Here is a 20,546-nt window from a genome sequence, read left to right on the forward strand (position 1 = left end):
GTTTATCAGGAATCTTTAACTGCCAAGCACTTGAGCATAATTTGATTTTCCGCTTGAAATTCTACAAAGCTAACATGTAAAATGAGGTTCCCAGTAAGGTTATTTCTATGCAACATACAGGTGACAAATGGTCAACCCTATTCCCTTTCCTAGTGTTTTACATTGGGCATTAGCCCAGCCATAGTAGCACATCAATCACAAATATAGATTGGGTCAGATAGACATCTGTTTCAGCGACCTTGTATGTGGAGCTGGTGGTCATTCCCCTAAACAGCTGGAGATCCTTGATTAATGCTCTTCAACACTCTATAGTTATTCTCCTGTATTCTGAAGTGGAGAGCCTCCAAGGTCTGTTGGAAATGAGATGTCTGTTTCCTGAGAGCTGTCACTATTTTGAGACTTGGAGTTTCCTTTAAATTGGGCTTTGTTGCTTGAAATGCGCTGCTGCTGATCTTTCAGTTCCATGTAAGAACGTGAGAAGGTGTGAAAGATCGAAGTAACCGGGAAGGCCATGAGGAGAATGCCACTCAGGATGCTGCTCAAAGCTACCACCTGTCCAGGTATACTACGTGGGACCATGTCTCCATAACCCACAGTTGTCATAGAGATCACTGCCCACCAGTAGCTGCTTGGGACGCTGGTGAAATCATTTTTGGCACCCAATTCACTCTCCGCTAAAAATACCAGAGGCGAGAAAAGTGCCATGGCCACACAGAGAAAGAGGAGAAGGAGGCCAAATTCCCTTGTGCATCGTTGGACTGTGAGTCCCAGAGTTTGAAGCCCAAGGGAATGACGAACCAATCTCATCACATACAAAATCCTCAAAGCACGCAGAACTCGGAGGACTAGGCCTATTTTCTCCAAATCTAGGTTTCCAGGACCTCTTGGTTTCCCATCAACTGAAACGGCATCTATAATTAGGCTGATGTAGTAAGGCAAAATGGCTATTATGTCGATGATGTTCAGAGGAGTTCTCAGAAATGCACATTTGCTCTGTGCTTGGATAAACCGCAGCAGGAACTCCAACGAAAACCAGGCCACACAGACTGTTTCTAGAACAAAGATGTTGTAGCACTTCTGGGAACATTCACCCTAGAAAAAGAGAAAAAAGAAAATCAAAATAATTGTGTGTGAATACCGGGTGAGGATGATAAAATTTCTGTAACTTAATGATTTTTGATTGATAAGCTGATTACCACATTTCCCTAGTGACCTCATGGTATGGGACTGAGCCATACAGAACAAGAAAGGTCCCAAGTTTGATTCTTGGTCAGGGTTGAGGTTTGCTGACTTTGGCTGGGTCAGCAGTTAGATAGGGTACTATAATTAGGGGGGAAATCAGCCATGGGTCCTGCAATCCAGTAACCGCTGCTGAAAAGAGAGTATGACATCGATTTGGATGTCTGGCAATGATGGAGTTATGCTTGACTATGATGTCTCTCATGGTGGAACAGCCTTCTGGCACTCCCTGTCCAACTTGCACATAAAGAATGTCTTCTGCAAAGAATATCTAAAGGCTGCTACATTCATGGTACTCGGGAGGGAAAAGAGAGAAATAAAACAATATGATAGTATGGGATCCATTACAGGGGATTTTTTTTCATTAACATTTCTCTTCCTTATGGGTAGTTTAACTGGGAACTGCGCTCTCAGATTGCTGCTCATTTAGAGATGCAGCCTTATGAATGGCTATTAAAACCCTTTCAGAGCTGCTAAAGTATTGCGAGTGAAGGAAGTTGTGATTTCTGCCCAGCAGTTTTGATTGCAGATGATGCTGGTCAGATCCCCTTGCAGCCAGTACAATTGTGGGCTGTGCAACAAAGCTTATAAAGAAAATAATTAGCTGTGAACTAATGGTTCTGATATTGGAGTGCTCGAATGTTCATAAATCAACGAGCCAGTATGAAATGCATCTGGGAGAACTGAGAGAACTCGGGGTGGAGGTGCATACAGGGGCATTGGAAATTTGTGCAAAGCTCAGAAGAAATGTGATGGTACCAAAGGACTAGAAAGCAGCTAATGTGATTCTATACTTTAAAAGGTCAGGTCAGAAGCATGTACCTGTTAATTATACATCCGTTAGTCTGACATTTACAGTGGGAACTGTCTAGTAAAAGCACATAATAAAAGAGTCTAGGCAATAAATCCAAACCAACAATGCTTTATGAAAAGTAAACCATACTGCACGAATTTATTGGAATCTTTGTTTCATGGAGTCTTACAATCCATTTTCTCGCCTCCTTTCCTGATTGTGTTGGCTTATATTGAAATATCTTTCACAAATGCTGGCCATTGTCTGGTTCCCTCATCCCAAGGGGACATCCTTTATTGATGAATCAACAGAGTGGGGAGCCTGCTGGCGCACAATCATGGGAAGCATCACACCCAAACTGACACCAACAATGGCCAGAGCCATCCTCAAGTCCGCTCCCGTCTGACCTTTTCAGGCTGCCCAACATAAACCTTGTCTACGCTGCATATCCTGTGAAGTTACAGCAGTGCAGCATGAGTGGCACTGAGGAAATTCCCAGTCAATCTCTTAGCAGCAAAAGTCACTACACTGTAATCAGAGGGCTCAGTTCCACACTAAATAATGCATTTTCCAACTGAGAATATTAAAAAAAAATGTATTTGTTCGTGCGATACGAGCGTTGCTGGTTAGACCAGCATTTATTGCCCATCCCTAATTGCCATTGAGAAGGTGATGGTGAGCTGCCTTCTTGAACCACTGCAGGCCTTGGGGTGTAGGTACACCCACAGTGCTGTTAGGAAGGGAGTTCCAGGATTTTGACCCAGCGACAGTGAAGGAACGGTGATATAGTTCCAAGTCAGGATGGTATGTGGCTTGGAGGGGACCTTGAAGGTGGTGGTGTTCCCATGCATTTGCTGACCTTGTCCTGCTAAGTGGTAGAGGTCGTGGGTTTGGAAGATGCTGTCTAAGGAGCCTTGCTGCGTTGCTGCAGTGCATTTTGTAGATGGTACACACTGCTGCCACTGTGCGTTGGTGATGGAGCGAGTGAATGTTTGTGGCATCCCATCCAATCAAGCGGGCTGCTTTGTCCCGGATGGTGTTGAGCTTCTTGAGTGTTGTTGGAGCTGCACCCATCCAGGCAAGTGGAGAGTATTCCATCACACTCCTGACTTGTGCCTTGTAGATGGTGGACAGGCTTTGGGGAGGCAGGAGGTGAGTTACTCGTCGCAGGATTCCTAACCTCTGTGGAGAGGAATCCTCTAAGATCCTCTTAAGTCCCCGAAGGAGCCGGACCATATAGGTTTACAGCCTAGAAGGCAATCATTTGACCCATTTGGGTTTGTGCTGCTGTTTACTACAGCAATCCAAAACTACCACACTGCACTGATCACTTCTGATAAATATTTGAATAAAATAATGATGCACTGTTAGAAGATTTTCCCTTAAAATTTGTCCATAATCTCTGTTTTCTGTTGATGATTCCTCATCACTGCCTCCCCAACCTGAGGAAATACTATCAAAACTCTGAATAATTCTGAAAGCTTTTGTTAAATCTTCTCTTACCCTTCTCTTTTCCAGTGGAAATAGTCCAGTATCTCAAATCTCTCCTCATAATTATAGGCTCCTATGCCTGGCATTATCCTGTTGAATCTGCACTGCATTATCCCAATGATTCCATTATCTCTTTTCTAATAACACTAAACTCTTCTATAACTGTCCAAAACTTCAACTGTGACCAAACCAATGACTTGTATAAATTTAATATTTCTTTTCTCTTGCACTCTATATAGCAACTTGCATTTAGATAGCACCTTTAACAACTTCCAAGGCATTTCACAGGATCAATCCTCAAACAAGATGTGACACTGAGCCACAAAAGGGAATATTAGGGCAGATGATCTAAAGCTTAGTCAAATAGATTTTATCCCATTAATTATGAAACCCTAATGCTGTTGTCCTTTTTTGTGGCTTTATCTACCTGCACTTGCACTTTCAGCGAATTATGATTTGCAACTCTGTACTCTGTTAATCAATAGTCTTTGACTGCAAACTCCAATTCCTTGTTATTCCGTCCAAGATCTATTACACTCATTCTCCACATTAAATAGCATTTGCCATCTGTCTGTCCATTCCCCTAATCTACTTCTGTCTTACTGAAGTCTTTTATGGTCCTCCCTTGATGTTTGCAATCCCCCCCTTCTGTGCCTTCAGCAAATTTTGAGATAGTGTTCTCAAGCCTGCACCATCTGTAGATACTGAGAACAAAAGTAGACCCAACACTGTACTCTGGTGTACACCACTTCCAATCTGAGCAACATCCAGTAACCTCCAACCCTTTCCTTCCTGTCCGTTAATCGACTTTCTATCCCTGCTGCTACATTTCCTCATACCATACACTTATATCTTCATAACAAGTCTGCGAGACAACTAGGTAAATTATTTAGAAATCTAAATACATTTAGCAACTATGGAAGTGAATGGCAGATATTAATACTGAAAAAGGAAAGATTATGTAAATCAGTGCTAAGAAAGCAAAGCTGACTGAACAATTATTAAAATATTTGGGTATGCTAATTGTACACACACTATCAGCGTTAAAAGACAAAAGTTAGGAAAGTTTCCAGTAGAACCACATCCAAATGAGGAAGTCGATGTTTTGAGAAGGAAATTGTAAAATTGTAAAGGTCATGAAGAATAAGCTTAGCACCTGGAGTTATCCAGTTATGGCATCAGCTACCAGAGAGCAGTGAATGTGAACCATCAAAATTTAAATGAATGTAGTCTTCTTTCAATAACAAATGGAAGAATCTAAAACAGGCTAAACAACCAGTTGAGTGGAAGGTTGAAAACTAATTTGTATGGATTAAATTTAGATCTAAATGAGGAGATGGATTTCCTTCTCTCTACTATTGGCTGCCTAGGCACAAAACTCTGGAATTCCCTTCTTAAACCTCTCTGACCATCTACCTCACTTTCCTCCTTTTAGTCTCTCCTTAAAATCTACCTCTTTGACAAAACTTTTGGTCACCTGTTCTAATATCTTCTTATGTGATCGGTATCAAATTTTGGCTTACAATACTCCTGTGAAGCACCTTGGGACGTTTTACTGTATTAAAAGTACTATAGAAATGTAAGCTGCTGCTGTTGTTGAAATGTTTGACCTATTAAGTTATGATTCATGAGTACAGCAAACCATCAACATGATTGCAAAGAGTCCTGCTAATTGAGTGTGGCTCATCACATAACTTCTATTAGAGAAGATCCTGCTATATCTAGAGTAAAAACATTTTACAGCATATAAATAATAGAGGTGTGACCTTAGGGTAGGAAAATTCCATCTCACAACGGGCATTAAGTTTTTCAAAGCTTTTCTTCTGTAGGGGAGTGTGTGGGGAATGAGACAAATTTCTTATTTTGTATTTCCTCCCCTTCCCTTTTTTTTTTTAAGATCTCCTAATTTCATGAACCTTTCAGTGCCTGAATTATTTGGCATAGGATCTGCTTTTTGGCCATTCAGCAAAAGGCCACCAGAGTGAACCAGTTTGTCTTGTGAGCAACCCAGGTTAAACATGTAGAGACTAACTTTCTCTACTGAGCGGTGTCTAACCTGTATCACACATTTTGCCACCATGAAACACTGATTCAGTGGAAGCTTCACGCTGAAAATTGTGGGCACAAACACATCTTCTGGCACCTTGGCCTGATGCATTGGAACGCTATAGGGTTGTGCTAACAGAGTCCTAGAACACATTATGGAGTCTATTACAGCAAAAATGTACCGGCCTGCCAATAGTCTCAGTATGTTAATTCCCCACGCTTCATCTTGGAATACTGTGCACAGTTCTGGTTTGCATATTATAGAAATGACAGAGGCAGTGGAGAAAGTACAAAAAAGATTTAATAGAATAAAGCTGTGGTTAGGCCATAACTGGAGTATTGCATCCAGTTCTGGTCACCATACTTTAGGAACAATGTGAGGGCTCTTGAAAGGGTGCAGAGGAGATTTACTAGAATGGTTCCAGGGATGAGGGATTTTAGCTACAATGTTAGGTTGGAAAAGCTGGGGTTGTTCTCCCTGGAGCAAAGGAGATTGAGGGAAGATTTGATGGAGGTCTACAAGATTATGACCAACATAGACAAGGTAGACCAAGAAAAGCTGTTCCCATTAGCTGATGGTACAAGGACTAGGGGACACAGATTTAAGGCTTTGGGCAGGAAATGCAGGGGACACTTGAGGAAGAACTTTCTTGCACAGCATGTGGTAATGACCTGGAACTCGCTGCCTATAACGGTGGTAGAAGCAGACGCAATCAATGATTTCAAAAGGAAATTGGATGGGCACTTGAAGGAATAAAGTTGCAGGTCTACTGGGATAAAGCGAGGGAGTGGGAGTGACTGGATTGCTCTAGAGAGCCAGCATGGATTTGATGGGCTGAATGGCCACCTTTTGTGCCATGTGACTCTCTAATCCTTCCTAGTTTCTTTCACTAATTTTAGTGTCTGATCCTCTGAGACCCCTGGCTGCTCTTCCATATGCATGAGTTATCTTCTCATCGATAACAAGGGAGTAATTTATTCCTTTTTAAGAGTTTACTTTTCTCTATTTTAAGATCTAGTAATTGTTTTTGGTGTGAAATGTCAATTTTTGCCTCTTCAAATGTCTGCTTTTCCACTGACCTCCTGGAAACAGTTTAGAGCCACCAATAATTTTCCTGTATCTCAACCAAATGGCCATTCTTAGTTTTCTCGATATTCATTCATGTGAAGTGGCCATTGTGGGAATTTATTACCCATCCCTAATTGCCCTTGAGAAGGTGATGGTGGGTCACCTTCTTGAACTACTCCAGACTGTGTAGTGTAGGTACACCCATAGTGCTATTCGGGAGGCAGTTCCAGGTTTTTGACCCAGTGACGATGAAGGAACAGCGATATATTTCCAAGTCAGGATGATGAGTGACTTGGGGGTACTTGCAGGTGGTGGTGTTCACATATGCCTGATGCCCTTGTTCTTCGAGGTGGTAGAGGTTGTGGGTTTGCAAATTGCTATTGAAACAGTCTTGGCAAGTTGCTGCAGTGCAACTTGTAGCTGGTACACACTGCAGCCACCGTGCACTGGTGATGGAGGAGGGAATGAGTGTAGGAGCAGAGATGTCTTACTGCAGTTATACAGGGCCTTGGTGAGACCACATCTGGAGTATCGTGTGCAGTTTTGGTCTGCTTATCTGAGGAAGGATGTTCTTGCCATGGAGGGAGTGCAAAGAAGATTTATTAGGCTGATTCCTGGGATGGCAGGATTGACGTATGAGGAGAGATTGGGTCGACTAGGCCTATATTCACTAGAGTTTAGAAGAATGAGGGGGATCTCATGGAAACCTATAAAATTCTAACAGGACTAGACAGGCTAGATAGAGGAAGGATGTTCCCAATGGCTGGGGAGTTCAGAACCAGGGGTCACAGTCTCAGGATATGGGGTATGTCATTTAGAACAGAGATGAGGAGAGATTTCTTCACTCAGAGGGTAGTGAACCTGTGGAATTCTCTACCACAGCAGGCAGTGGAGGCCAAGTCATTAAATATATTCAGGAAGGAAATGGATATATTTCTTAATGCCAAAGGGATCAAGGGATATGGGGGAGAAAGCGGGAACAGGGTACTGAATTAGACAATCAGCCATGGTCTTTTTTTGAATGGCGGAGCAGGCCCGAAGGGCCAAACGGCCTACTCCTGCTCCTATTTTTCTATGTTTCTATGTTTGAAGTAGTAGATGGGGTGCCAATCAAGCAGGCTGGATGGTGTGGAGCTTCTTGAGTGTTGTTGGAGCTGCACTCATCCAGGCAAGTGGAAAGTATTCCATCACACTTCTGACTTGTGCTTTGTAGATGGTGGACAGTCTTTGGGGAATCAGGAGGTGAGTTACTCACCACAGAATTCCCAGCCTCTGACCTGCTGTTGTAGCCACTGTATTTATGTAGCTGGCCCAGTTAAGTTTCTGGTCAAGTTTCTTAGTGCATGAATCTAGAGTGTGAGTGTCAATGGGTTATTGGTCAGGGTACCATACAACTACATACACACACAATTAATTTAATCATCTTCACACACTGACTGACCAAGCAGTGAATATATTTAGAAGCATTTTTCTGTACTGTTTGAGCTACTGCAAAGATCTGATTACTAACTTTGAGGGTTGTTGGAGATAAAATTCTCATGCAGAAAGCTCAATAACATGTTGTGACTGTATTGTACTCACTATTTTATATATATATAGATTATCATTAATACTAGTAAGTAGTCCAAGTTTACACACTGGGGCAGAGATTAGCCTCAAAATGACAGTTCCTGATATTAACAGACATTGCTCTGTCTGCAATTATAACAGAGCCAGTAAACCATTTATTTTAAATAAATTAACGTCCCTATTCAAATAATGTTCCTAGATTATAGATTTATTTTATAAATGTATTTTAAATTAATGCTTCCATTAACACAGCAAATGGAGGAACATTATACAAATATTAAGCATTTGTTCACTAATATTAGAAATAGTAATTTCTTGGTTATGATCTACTTTGCTCAGAGAACAAAGGAACAGAAAGCATAGACAAATGTTAATCAATTATGGCATTCTGTTACTGAAGAAATCGTTTCAGACATTAATTAAATATATATATATATATATATATATAAAAAACACGCTCTCTGAGAACTTTATACTTTTTTATTTATTCATTCATGGGGTCTGAGCATCGCCAGCATAACCAGCATTTTTGCCATATCGAACTGCCCTTGAGAACATGATGGTGAGCTGCCGCCTTGAACTGCTGCAGTTTCTATGGTGAAGATGCTCCTACACTGCTATTAGATAGGGAGTTCTAGGTTTTTGATCCAGTGGCGATGAAGGAACGCTGACATATTTCCAAATCAGAATGGCGTGTTTTGCAGATGGCGGTGTTCCCGGCCACCTGCTGCCATTGACCTTTTGGGGAGGTGCTGTCTATGAGGCCTTGGTGAGTTGCTGCGGTGCACTCTGTAGATGTTACACACTGCAGCAGCCACATTGTGCTGGCGATAAAGGGAGTGGATGTTTAAGGGATGTCAATCAAGCAAACTGCTTTGTCCTAAGCTTCTTGAGTGTTGTTGGAGCTGCACTCATCCAGGCAAGTGGACAGTATTCCATCACACTGGTGACCAATGCATTGTAGATGATAGAAAAGCTTTCGGCAGTCAGGCGGTGAGAGTTATTTATTGCAGAATTCCCAGCATCTGACCTGCTCTTGAAGCCACAGTATTTATGTGGCTGGTCCAGTTCAGTTTCTGGTCCATAGTAAGCCCCATAATGTTGATTCTGGAGGAATTGGTGACGGTGATTCCATTGAATGTCAAGGGGAGGTGGCTAGACGCTCTTGTTGGTTTAGTTTAGTTTAGTTTAGAGATACAGCACTGAAACAGGCCCTTCGGCCCACTGAGTCTGTGCCGACCATCAACCACCCATTTATACTAATTCTGCACTAATTCCATATTCCTACCACATCCCCACCTGTCCCTATATTTCCCTACCACCTAACTATACTAGGGGCAATTGCTAATGGCCAATTTACCTATCAACCTGCAAGTCTTTGGCATGTGGGAGGAAACCGGAGCACCCGGAGGAAACCCACGCAGACACAGGGAGAACTTGCAAACTCCACACAGGCAGTACCCAGAATTGAACCCGGGTCGCTGGAGCTGTGAGGCTGCGGTAGTCATTTTCCTGGCACATGTGTGGCACAAATGTTACTAGCCACTTATTAGTCCAAGCCTGGATGTTTTCCAGCTCTTGCTGCATGCAGGCACAGACTGCTTCATTATCTGAGAAATTGGGAATGAAACTGAACACTGCAATCATCAGCGAACATCCCCACTTCTAACCCTATGTTGGAGGGAAACAGCTGAAGCTAGTTGGGCTGAAGACACTACCCCAAGGAACTCCTACAGTGATGTCCTGGTGATGAGATGATTGGCCTCCAACAAAAACAACCATCTTCCTTTGAGCTAGGTATGACTCCAACCAGTGGAGAGTTTTCCCCCTTGATCTGCATTTACTTCAATTTTACTAGGGCTCCTTTGTGCCACACTCAGTCAAATTCCAGTTTTGTTTTTAACAGGAAAGGAAATTATACTATGAATATGGGAAAAATAAGCAAGACTAGCCATCTACAGGAATATGAGAGAAAATGTCTATTTAAGAGTGCATTAACTGGCTGTAATGTTATTAAAGACAGAACATTCTTTTGCAGATCACAGGATTAGCACATTCTTAATAATGACACATCTAGTCAACATCTTCTAATTTCAATGCAGGCCATTTTCTGGAACTTGTACATTCATGAGGCACAACAGTCTTAATCAATGCAATTAAATATTCATATAACTCATGCCACTAACCAGTTTGCAAAATATCAGAACAATGTAATAACTTTTATACCTAGCAAGATTTTATCTTTATGCCTTTATTGTCATACAAGATTAAGCACAGGAAATCATCAATAAAGGAAGCATAGTCTAACAGGAACAAGATTAAGATCTGGGAACAAAATTAATAGATTTTGCTGAATGGAGATGACTTGACAACTGGGATGATTTAATTTTCATCACAGAATTCCATTTAACAACCATTAATTATCCATTATGTGCAGGAACTACAGCTGTGCCAGAAGAGACCTGCGCAAGTCTTAATTCTTAGCTGCAGAGTTATCTGGGATTACAATGTAAAGGGTAAAACAACCAAAGGACTGGCCAAGTGTTTTACACCATACTGGTATATCAGACTTGTGGTAGAAGAATTCTATTGTGCTCTGACAGATAGCGGTCAAAGAGGCATATACAGTCAGAAAAACAGTACTGTATACAGGCCTTGCACTCTTATAAGCAGGTGCCTTTTAAAGACAAAAACAGAAAGTGCTGGAGATCCTCAGCAGATCTGAAACATTAACTCTGTTTCTATCTCCACAGATGCTGCCAGACCTGCTGAGTATTTCCAGCACTTTCGGTTTTTATTTCAGATTTCTGGCATCTGCAGTATTTTGCCTTTTAAAGACATTTTGTTGTTTGCTGAAGGGAAACAAAGCAATCCCTTTGTCGAATCATAGACTCTTAGAACCTTATACTACAGATGGGGGCCATTCAGTCCATCATGCCTGTACCAGCTCTTTGAAAGAGCTATCCAATTAGTCCCACTCCCCTGCTCTTTCCCAATAGGCCTGCAAATGTTTCCTTTTCAAGAATTTATCCAATTCCCTTTTGAAAGTTATTATTGAATCCACTTCCATCACCCTTTCAGGCAGTGCATTAAAGATCACAACTCGCTGCATAAAAAAAGTTTCCCTCATCTCGATAAACTAGAAACTAAGGGATTGTGCTGTTATATTTGTCTTCATGTACAGTTATTGGCAGGTTTAAAATTAACATTCAAATAATCAGTATTCTAAAACAGATGCTTGCTTGTTAGAGCTCATTGACTGGTAATGATTTTCTAGCGTGTAACTGCAAAAGAGGTTCAGATAATTAGCAAGCTTGTTTATCACATTCTTTACCGTGGGGGTTGTTCTAATCAAAATTCATTTTTGTTAGGGCATGCTGTGTCACCAGCAGGATTAAACTACTTTCTTCTGCTAATGAGACTAGTTATCTATTTAAATTTCAAAGATCTGTGATACAAGGAATAATTCCAGCAAAAAGAAAGCTGGTTTCCTTTTGTAGATTATCTATCTGAATTTCACCACGTACCAGTTTGATCTTTGATAAATGTCCCAAGACATAATCATTATACATATTCAGTAATGATCCTAGTTCCAGGATCCATGAATAGTTGGTAATGGATAACAATTGCTATCATATCCAAAAAGTAAGTACTACACAGTCCTCATAAGGTTAGTCTCACCTAAAACGTTTGTACAACATGACAAAACTTAGAAGTATTGTGAACTGTGAGGAGGATAGTGATAGACTTCAAGAGGACATAGACAGGCTGGTGGAATGGGCAGACAAATGGCAGATGGAATTTAATGCAGAAAAGTGTGTTGTGATTCATTTTGGTAAAAAGAACAAGGAGAGGCAATATTAACTAAAAGGTACAATTCTATAGGGGATGCAGGAGCAAAGGGACTTGGGGGTATATGTGCACAAAACAATGAAGGTTGCAGGGCAGGTTGAGAAAGTGGCTAATAAAGCATGTGGGATGCTGGGTTTTATAAATAGGGGCATTGAGTACAAAAACAAGGAAGTTATGATGAACCTGTATAAAACACTAGTTGGGCTTCAATTGGAGTATTGTGTCCAACTCTAGGCACCACACTTTCGGAAGGATGTTAAGGCATTGGAGAGCGTGCAGAAAAGATTCATGAGAATGGTTCCACGGATGAGCAACTTCAGTTATATGGTTAGGTTGGAGAAGCTGGGGCCATTCTCCTTGGAGAAGAGATGTTTAAGAGGACATTTGATGGAGGTGTTCAAGATCATGAGGGGTCTCAACAGAGTAGATAGGGAGAAATTGTTCCCACTGGCTGAAAGATCCCAAACCGGAGGACACCGACTTAATTTGATTGGTAAAAGAAGCTACAGTGATATGAGGAAAATCTTTTTTATGCAGCAATTGTTAGGATCTGGAATGCACTGCCTTAAAGTGTGGTGGAGGCAGAATCAATGGAAGCCTTCAAAAGTGAACTGGATAATTATCTGAAGAGAAAACAAAATTGTAGGACTACAGGGAGAAGGCAGGCCCGTGGGACTAGGTGATTTTCTCTTGTAGACAGCCTGCAAGGACATGACAGACCGAATGGCTGCCTTCTGTGTTGTAACCATTCTACGATTCTATAAGTTTAAAATGATGCAGGTCTTCAACACTTCGGAATCAGGAAAGGAGCAGTCACATGGAATTGTTCGTTTTCCGATGGAACATAATCGTATGCATCAAGCTGTTCTAGTACAGCTACAACACCGGCATCTATCCAGCAATGTGGAAAATTGCTCAGTTATGTCCTGTGCACAAAATGCAGGACAAATCCAACCCGGTCAATTACCACCCTATCAGTCTACTCTCGGTCATCAGCAGTGATTGAAGGTATCGTCGACAGTGCTGTCAAGCAGCATATGCTAAGCAATAACCTGCTTGCTGACACTCCGTTTGGGTTCCGCCAGGGCCACTCAACTCCTGACTTCATTACAGCCTTGGTCCAAACATGAACAAAAGAGCTGAAAAGAGTTGAGGTGAGAGCGACTGCCCTTGACATCAAGGCAGCATTTGACCGAGTATGGCATCAAGGAGCCTGAGCAAAACTGGAGTCAATGGGAATCAGGGGGAAACTCTCTGATGGTTGGACTCATATCTAGCACAAAGGAAGATAGTTGTGGTTGTTGGAGGTCAATCATCTCAGTCCCAGGTCATCAGGGGCATATGCGTGGAAAGTTCTTTACGCAGAGGGTGGTGGGTGCCTGGAACATGTTGCCAGCGGAGGTGGTAGACGCGGGCACAATAGCGTCTTTTAAGATGTATCTAGTCAGATACATGAATGGGCAGGAAGCAAAGAGATACAGACCCTTAGAAAATAGGCGACAGGTTTAGATAGAAGATCTGGATCGGCGCAGGCTTGGAGGGCCGAAGGGCCTGTTCCTGTGCTGTAATTTTCTTTGTTCTTTATCACTGCAGGAGTTCCTCAGGGTAGTGTCCTAGGCACAACCATCTTCAGCTGCTTCATCAATGACCTTCGCTCCATCTTAAGATCAGAAGTGGGGATGTTCGCTGATGATTTCACAATGTTGAGCACCATTTGCAACTCCTCAGATACTGAAGCAGCCCATGCCCAGATACAGCAAGACCTGGACAATCTCCAGGCTTGGGCTGATAAGTGGCAAGTAACGTTCGCGCTACACCAAGTGCCAGGCAATGACCATCTGAAACGAGAGAATCTAACCATCTCCCCTGATGTTCAAGGCATTATCATTACTGAATCCCCCACTATCAACATCCTGAGGGTCACCATTGACCAGAACCTGAACTGGACCAGCCACATAAATACTGTGGCTGCTAGAGCAGGTCAGAGGCTGGGAATTCTGTGGTGAGTAACTCACCTCCTGACTCCCCAATGCCTGTCCACCATCGACAAGGCACAAGTCAGGAATGTGATGGAATACTTTCCACTTGACTGGAAGGGTGCAGCTCCAACAACACTTGAGAAGCTCGACGCCATCCAGGACAAAACATCTCGCTGGATTGGCACCCCATTCAACACCTTCATCATTCACTCCCTTCACCACTAACACACAGTGGCAGCAGTGTGTACCATCTACAAGATGCACTGCAGCAACTCAACCAAGGCTCCTTTGACAGCACCTTCCAAACCTGCAAACTCTACCACCTAGAAGGACAAGGGCAGAAGATGCATGGAACACCACCACCTGCAAATTCCCCTCCAAGTCACACACCATCCTGACTTGCAACTATATCGCCGTTCCTTCGCTGTCACTGGGTCAAAATCCTGGAACTCCCTTCCTAACAGCATTGTGGGTGTACCTACCTCACATGGACTGCAGCGGTTCAAGAAGGCAGCTCACCACCACCTTCTCAAGGGCAATTAGGAATGGGCAATAAATGCTGGCTTAGCCAGTGATGCCCATATCCCACAAATGAATAAAAAACACTAGCACTGTTGAGTCAAAATAGCTTCTATTGCCAAGACCGCCTACTTCCTCTTAATATTCCATGTGATATTGCCAGTCACCCATCATCTGCTGTTGAAAGCTTCATCCATTCCTTTGTTATCTCTAGACTTGACTATTCCAACACTCTCCTGGTCAGCTTCACACCTTCCACTCTCCATGAACTTCAGTTCGTCCTATACTCTGCTGCCCATATCCTAACACACACCAAGTCCTTTTCACCCATCACCCCTGAGCTTGATGACTAACATGAGCTCCCAGTTCAACAATGCCTCATTTTAAACATTTTCATTCTTGTTCTCAAATCCCTCCATGGCCTCACCCCTCGTATCTCTATAGTCTTCTCCAGCCCTTCAACCCTCCGAGATCGCTGTAATCCAATTCTGGCCTCTTGCGCATCCCCGATTTTAATTACTCCAGCATTGATGATTGTGCCTTCAGCTGCTTAGGCCCTAAGCTCTGAAACTCCCTCCCTAAATCCTTCCACCTCTCTGCATCTCCCACCTACTTTAAGATGCTCCTTAAAATTGACCTCTTTGATCAAGCCTTTGGCCGCCTCATTATGTGGTTCAGTGTCAAATTTTGTTTGATAACGCTTCTGTGAAGCACCTTGGGACATTTCAGTACGTTAAAAGGCACTGTATAAACGTGTTGAAACTAAAATAATAAAGCTGGATTGACTTGGACACCAATTCATGCACAACAAAGGCTCAATAGATATCTCAGACCTTCCTTCCTTGTTCTTCTTCCCCCCACTCCTCCCTTTCACTTGCTCGAAGACTGTTACATTTCTAACTTTTCCCAGTTCTGATGAAGGGTCATGGACCTGAAATGTTAACTCTGTTTCTCTCTCCACGGATACTGCCAGACCTGCTGAGTATTTCTGGCACTTTCTGTTCTCATTTCAGAGATCCAGCATCTGCAGTATTTTACTCTTATTTTAGTGTTTAATTCACAGACACTTCTCTTCCAGGAATGCCTACCTTGAAGAAGTTTTGCTCTTCTCTCTGACAGGATTTCCGTTTGTCTCTTTTATTTTGCTCACATTTGTTGTTTTCCATTTCCCTCCTGGTGTGTGATAAGGTGTCTGCCAAAACTCATTTTCACAGCCACATTTCCTTCCTCAGTGACTGTCTCTGGCTCCGACTTACTCCGCATAGATTCCAACTGAAATTCCATCCTTCATGCTTAGAATCCACCCTGGATTACAGGTATCTCTGAGAAATGCAATGTTCCTCGGACTGCTGTTCTCTCCGCATCCTGAGATCCACACTCAGTGCCATCCACTGGCACATGTACACACTCGACCTCCCTCTCCAGCAGCACTGACTCACCCTATCTCAAAGCTTTCCTGCTCTGCAGTTTCATTTCATCCTTCGTCTTATCCGACACATTAAAAAAAAACTTTTTCTCTTCCTTTCAGGTGTTAAGGAACGCAAGCTCCAGCAGCTCATGGGGACCAATGCCCCTCACTTCCCTCTGACCCCACCCCTTCTCCTAATCTCACCCCTGGCTGTGTATTCACAATACCCTCTGACTTTCCTCTCTCTGATGCTGAATGATCTGTACTTAGCAGAGACTCAGTTTTATACCCTTACGCCCCCACCTCAATGAATTTCACACTCAGCGTGACGTTGAGCTCCTTTTCCATTGCTTTAGTCTCTGGGCTCACTTCTTTGGCCAGCAGTCCTCCCCTGACCAGCAGATCCATTCACCTGCCTCCAGTATTCTCCCTCCACCTGGACCCCTTCCTCTGGCTTCTTACCCGCTCTTGATCTTTTCATTGAAAACTGTTGACGTGACATCGGCCATCTTAATTTCTCTGCTCCCCTCACTCACTCTAATCTGTCTCCCTTTGAACTTGCTGCACTCCGTTCTCTCAGAGCTAACCCCGACATTGTGATCAAACCTGCAGACAAGGGTGATGCTGTTGTTGTCTGGTACACCGACCTTTACCTTGCAAAGGCTAAGCGCCAACTCTCAGACACTTCTTCCTACCTCCCTCTGGATCATGTCCCCACCACCAAACATCAAGTTACTGTCCACAGGACTGTCACTGACCTTATCTCCTCTGGAGATCTTCCCTCTACAGCTTCCAACCTCATAGTCCTGCAACCCCTGACAGCATGCATCTACCTCCTTCCTAAAACCCACAAATAGGACTGTCCCCTACTAGACTCATCATTTCAGCCTGTTCCTGTCCCACTAAACTTATTTTCTCCGATCTTGAGTATTTTTTTCTCCCCCTAGTCCAGTCTCTTCCCACCTACATCCATGAATCTTTTGATACCCTACGTCATTTCAACAGTTTCCAGTTTCCTGACCCTAACCGCCTCCTCTTCACTATGGACGTCCAGTCTCTCTACACCTCTATCTCCCACCAGGGCGTTCTGGGGCTCTCCGCTTCTTCCTTGAACAGACACCCAACCAGTCCCCATCCACCACCACCCTCCTCCGCCTGGCTGAACTTGTACTACTTTCAATTTAGTAGACTGTATTTGCCACTCACAATATGGTCTCCTCTACATTGGGCAAACCAAATGCAGTCTGGTCAAAAAAACTCATGGGATACAGGGGAATATGGCAAGTTAGATCCAAAATTGGCTCAGTGACAGGAAACAAAGGCTAGTGTTCGGATGCTTTTGCGAATGGAAAGCAGTTTCCAGTGGCATTGCACAGGGCTTAGTGTTGAGTCCCTTGCTGTTTGTGGTATATATTAATGATCTGGACTTAAATGTGGGAGACATGGTTGTGAAATTTACAGATGACACAAAAATTGGCCGTGTATTTGATAGTGAAGAGGATAGCTGTAGACTCCAGAATGATATAATTGGTTTGGTTGAGTGGGTCGAAAAGTGGCAAAAGGAATTCAATCCAGATAAGTGTGAGGTAATGCATTTGGGGAGGGCAAATAAAGCAAGGGAATACACAGTAAATGGGAGGATATTGAGAGGGGTAGAAGAAGTGAGAGACCTTGGAGTGCATGTCCACAGGTCCTGGAAGGTGGCAGGACAGGTGGATAGAGTGGTGAAGAAGGCATATGGAATGCTATCCTTTATTGACCGAGGTATAAAATTCAAAAGCAGGGATGCAATGCTGGAACTGTATAAAACGCTGATTAGGCCACAGTTGGAGTATTGCATACAGTTCTGGTCACCATGTTACAGAAAGGACATAATTTTTCTGGAGAGAGCACAGAGGAGATTTACAAGAATGTTGCCAGGCCTTGCAAGTTGCAGCTATGAGGAAGGATTGGATCGGCTAGGGTTGTTTTCCTTAGAACAGAGGAGGCTGAGGGGTGACTTAATTGAGGTGTACAAAATTATGAGGGGCCTAGATAGAGTAGACAGGAAGGACCTGTTTCCCCTAGCAGAGAGGTCAATTACCAGGGGGCACAGATTTAAGGTGATTGTTAGAGGGATTAGAGGGGATATGAGGAAAATCTTTTTCACCTAAAGGGTGATGAGTGTCTGGAATTCACTGTCAGGATTGGTGGTGGAGGCAGAAACCCTCAACTCATGTAAAAGATACCTGGATATGCACCTGAAATGCTGCAACCTGCAAGGCTATGGACCAGGTGCTGGAAGGTGGGATTAGATTGGGGCTAGTTTTTTCAGCCGGCGTGGACACGATGGGCTGAATGACCTCCTTCTGTGCCGTAACTTTTCTATGATTCTATGGATGACCGCTTTTCAGAACACCTCCGCTCAGTCTGCAGGCATGACTCCGAACTTCTGCTTGCTTTTCATTTTAATTCACCAGCCTGCTCTCATGCCCAGATTTCTGTCCTTGGCCTCCTCTGTTCTAAGGGATCAGGATTCTTGAGGTGCATTCAGGTGAACCTTTTTGGCCAGTATGTAGCAAGTCCAACAAGAGAGGGCATAGTTCTGGAGAAGGGTCACTGACCCGAAACGTTAACTCTGCTTCTCTTTCCACAGATGCTTCCAGACCTGCTGAGTGATTCCAGCATTTCTTGTTCTTGTTTTTGTTTCAGATTTACAGCATCCGCAGTATTTTGCTTTTATTATATTGGCATAGTTCTGGACTTGGTTTTAGGTAATGAAGATGGGCAGGTGGAAGGAGTGGCAGTGGGAGAGCATTTTGGTGGTAGTGATCATAATTCAGTCAGTTTTAACATAATTTTGGAAAAGGACAAGGATAGAACAGTAGTTAGAGTTCTCAATTGGGGCAAGGCCAATTTTACTAAGCTGAGGAGTGATTGAGCAATAGTGGACTGGAAACAGCTACTTGAAGGTAAATCAGTGTCAGAGCAGTGGGAGGCATTCAAAGGGGAGATTCAAGGGGTTCAGAGTAAACATGTTCTCACAAAGAAAAGGGTGGGACAGCCAAATCTAGAGCCCATTGGATGTCAAGGAGCTTACAGGGTAAGATAAGGCAGAAAAGGAAAGCTTATGTCCAACACCGAGAACTCAATACTACTGAAAGCTGAGAGGAGTATAGGAAGTGGAGGGGTGAAATCACAAAGAAAATTAGGAAAGATAAGAGAGGGCATGAAAGAATTTTGGCAAGCAAAGTCAAGGTGAACCTAAAGATGTCTTATCAATACATTAAGAGTAAGAGGATAACTAAGGAAAGAGTAGGGCCCATAAAAGACCAAAAAGGTAACCTATGTGTAGCGGTGGAAGATGTTGGTATTGTTCTTTATGAATACTTTGTGTCTGTCTTCACAAAAGAAGGGGACAATGCAGATATTGTAGTTAAGAAAAAGGGGTATGAAGTATTGGATGTGATAAACATAGGGAGAGAGGAAGTATTAATGGGATTAGCATCCTTGAGAGTGGATAAATCACCAGGGCCAGATGAAATGTACCCCAGGCTGTTAAAAGAAGCAAGAAAGGAAATATCAGAGCATCTGACCATCATTTTCTGTTCCTCACTGGATACAAGTGTGGTGTCGGAGGATTGGAAGACTACTAACATTGTACCTCTGTTTAAAAAGGGAGCAAGGGATAGACCGAATAATTACAGGCCAGTCAGTCTAACCTCAGCAGTGGGCAAATTATTGGAATCAATTCTGAGACACAGGATAAACTGTCACTTAGAAGGGCACAGATTAATCAAGGATAGTCAGCATGGATTTGTTAATGGGAGGTCATGTCTGACCAACTTGACTGAATTTTTTGAAGTTGTGACAAGGAAGATAGATGAGGGTAGTGCAGTTGATGTGGTCTACATGGATTTTAGCAAGGCTTTTGACGAGGTCCCACATGGCAGACTGGTTGGTTAAAAAAATTGTATCCCATGGGATCCAGGGAAATGTAGCAAGGTGGATACAAAATTGGCTCAGTGCAGGAAACAAAGGGTAATTGTTGACAGGTGTTTTTGCAACTGGAGGGCTGTTTCCAGGGGGGTTCTACAGGGCTCAGGACTGGGTTCCCAGCTTTTTGTGGTGTATATTAATGATTTGGATGTCGATGTATGGGGCATGATCAAAAGGTTTGCAGACGACAAAAGACTGGCCATGTGGTAGATAGCGAGGAGGATAGCTGTAGGCTGCAGAAAGATATTGCTGGTCTGGTCAAGTGGGCAGAGAAGTAGCAAATGGAATTCAACCCAGAGAGGTATGAGGTGATGCATTTGGGGAGGTCAAACAAGGCAAAGGAATACATGATTAATGGGAGAATACTGTTACAAAAATGCTTCCAGTTTCTTAATTTTTTTTTTTAAGGACTTGTGTTAAAACTGAAAAGATTTCATGGATGTGTTTTCTTTTTACCAAGTTCACCAACAGGACAAGTTGATGTTTGAAAGCCACCTGTGTTGGTGGTCATCTGTAACCTGGTTCAGAGAACAGCAGAACCCTTGATGACCTGGGTAAAAATGGCTACAGAGAATCCACATGTCAAGGTTTGTGGAGGTCAGG

At 43.0% G+C, this 20,546-nt stretch overlaps 1 protein-coding gene across 1 annotated transcript in view; it reads right to left on the minus strand.

Moving 5' to 3' along the window:
* Positions 1 to 312: 312 nt before the first annotated feature.
* The window catches only part of LOC137370307 (potassium voltage-gated channel subfamily G member 2-like), a 40,289-nt gene continuing 20,055 nt past the window's right edge, over positions 313 to 20,546 (minus strand). Inside the window, exon 2 of the mRNA XM_068032687.1 lies at positions 313 to 1,092. Coding sequence (XP_067888788.1) covers positions 313 to 1,092 — 780 coding nt within the window. The remainder of the gene's footprint in view (positions 1,093 to 20,546) is intronic.

The sequence above is a fragment of the Heterodontus francisci genome, chromosome 5, assembly GCF_036365525.1.
Source record: "Heterodontus francisci isolate sHetFra1 chromosome 5, sHetFra1.hap1, whole genome shotgun sequence".
NCBI classification, from domain to species: domain Eukaryota; kingdom Metazoa; phylum Chordata; class Chondrichthyes; order Heterodontiformes; family Heterodontidae; genus Heterodontus; species Heterodontus francisci.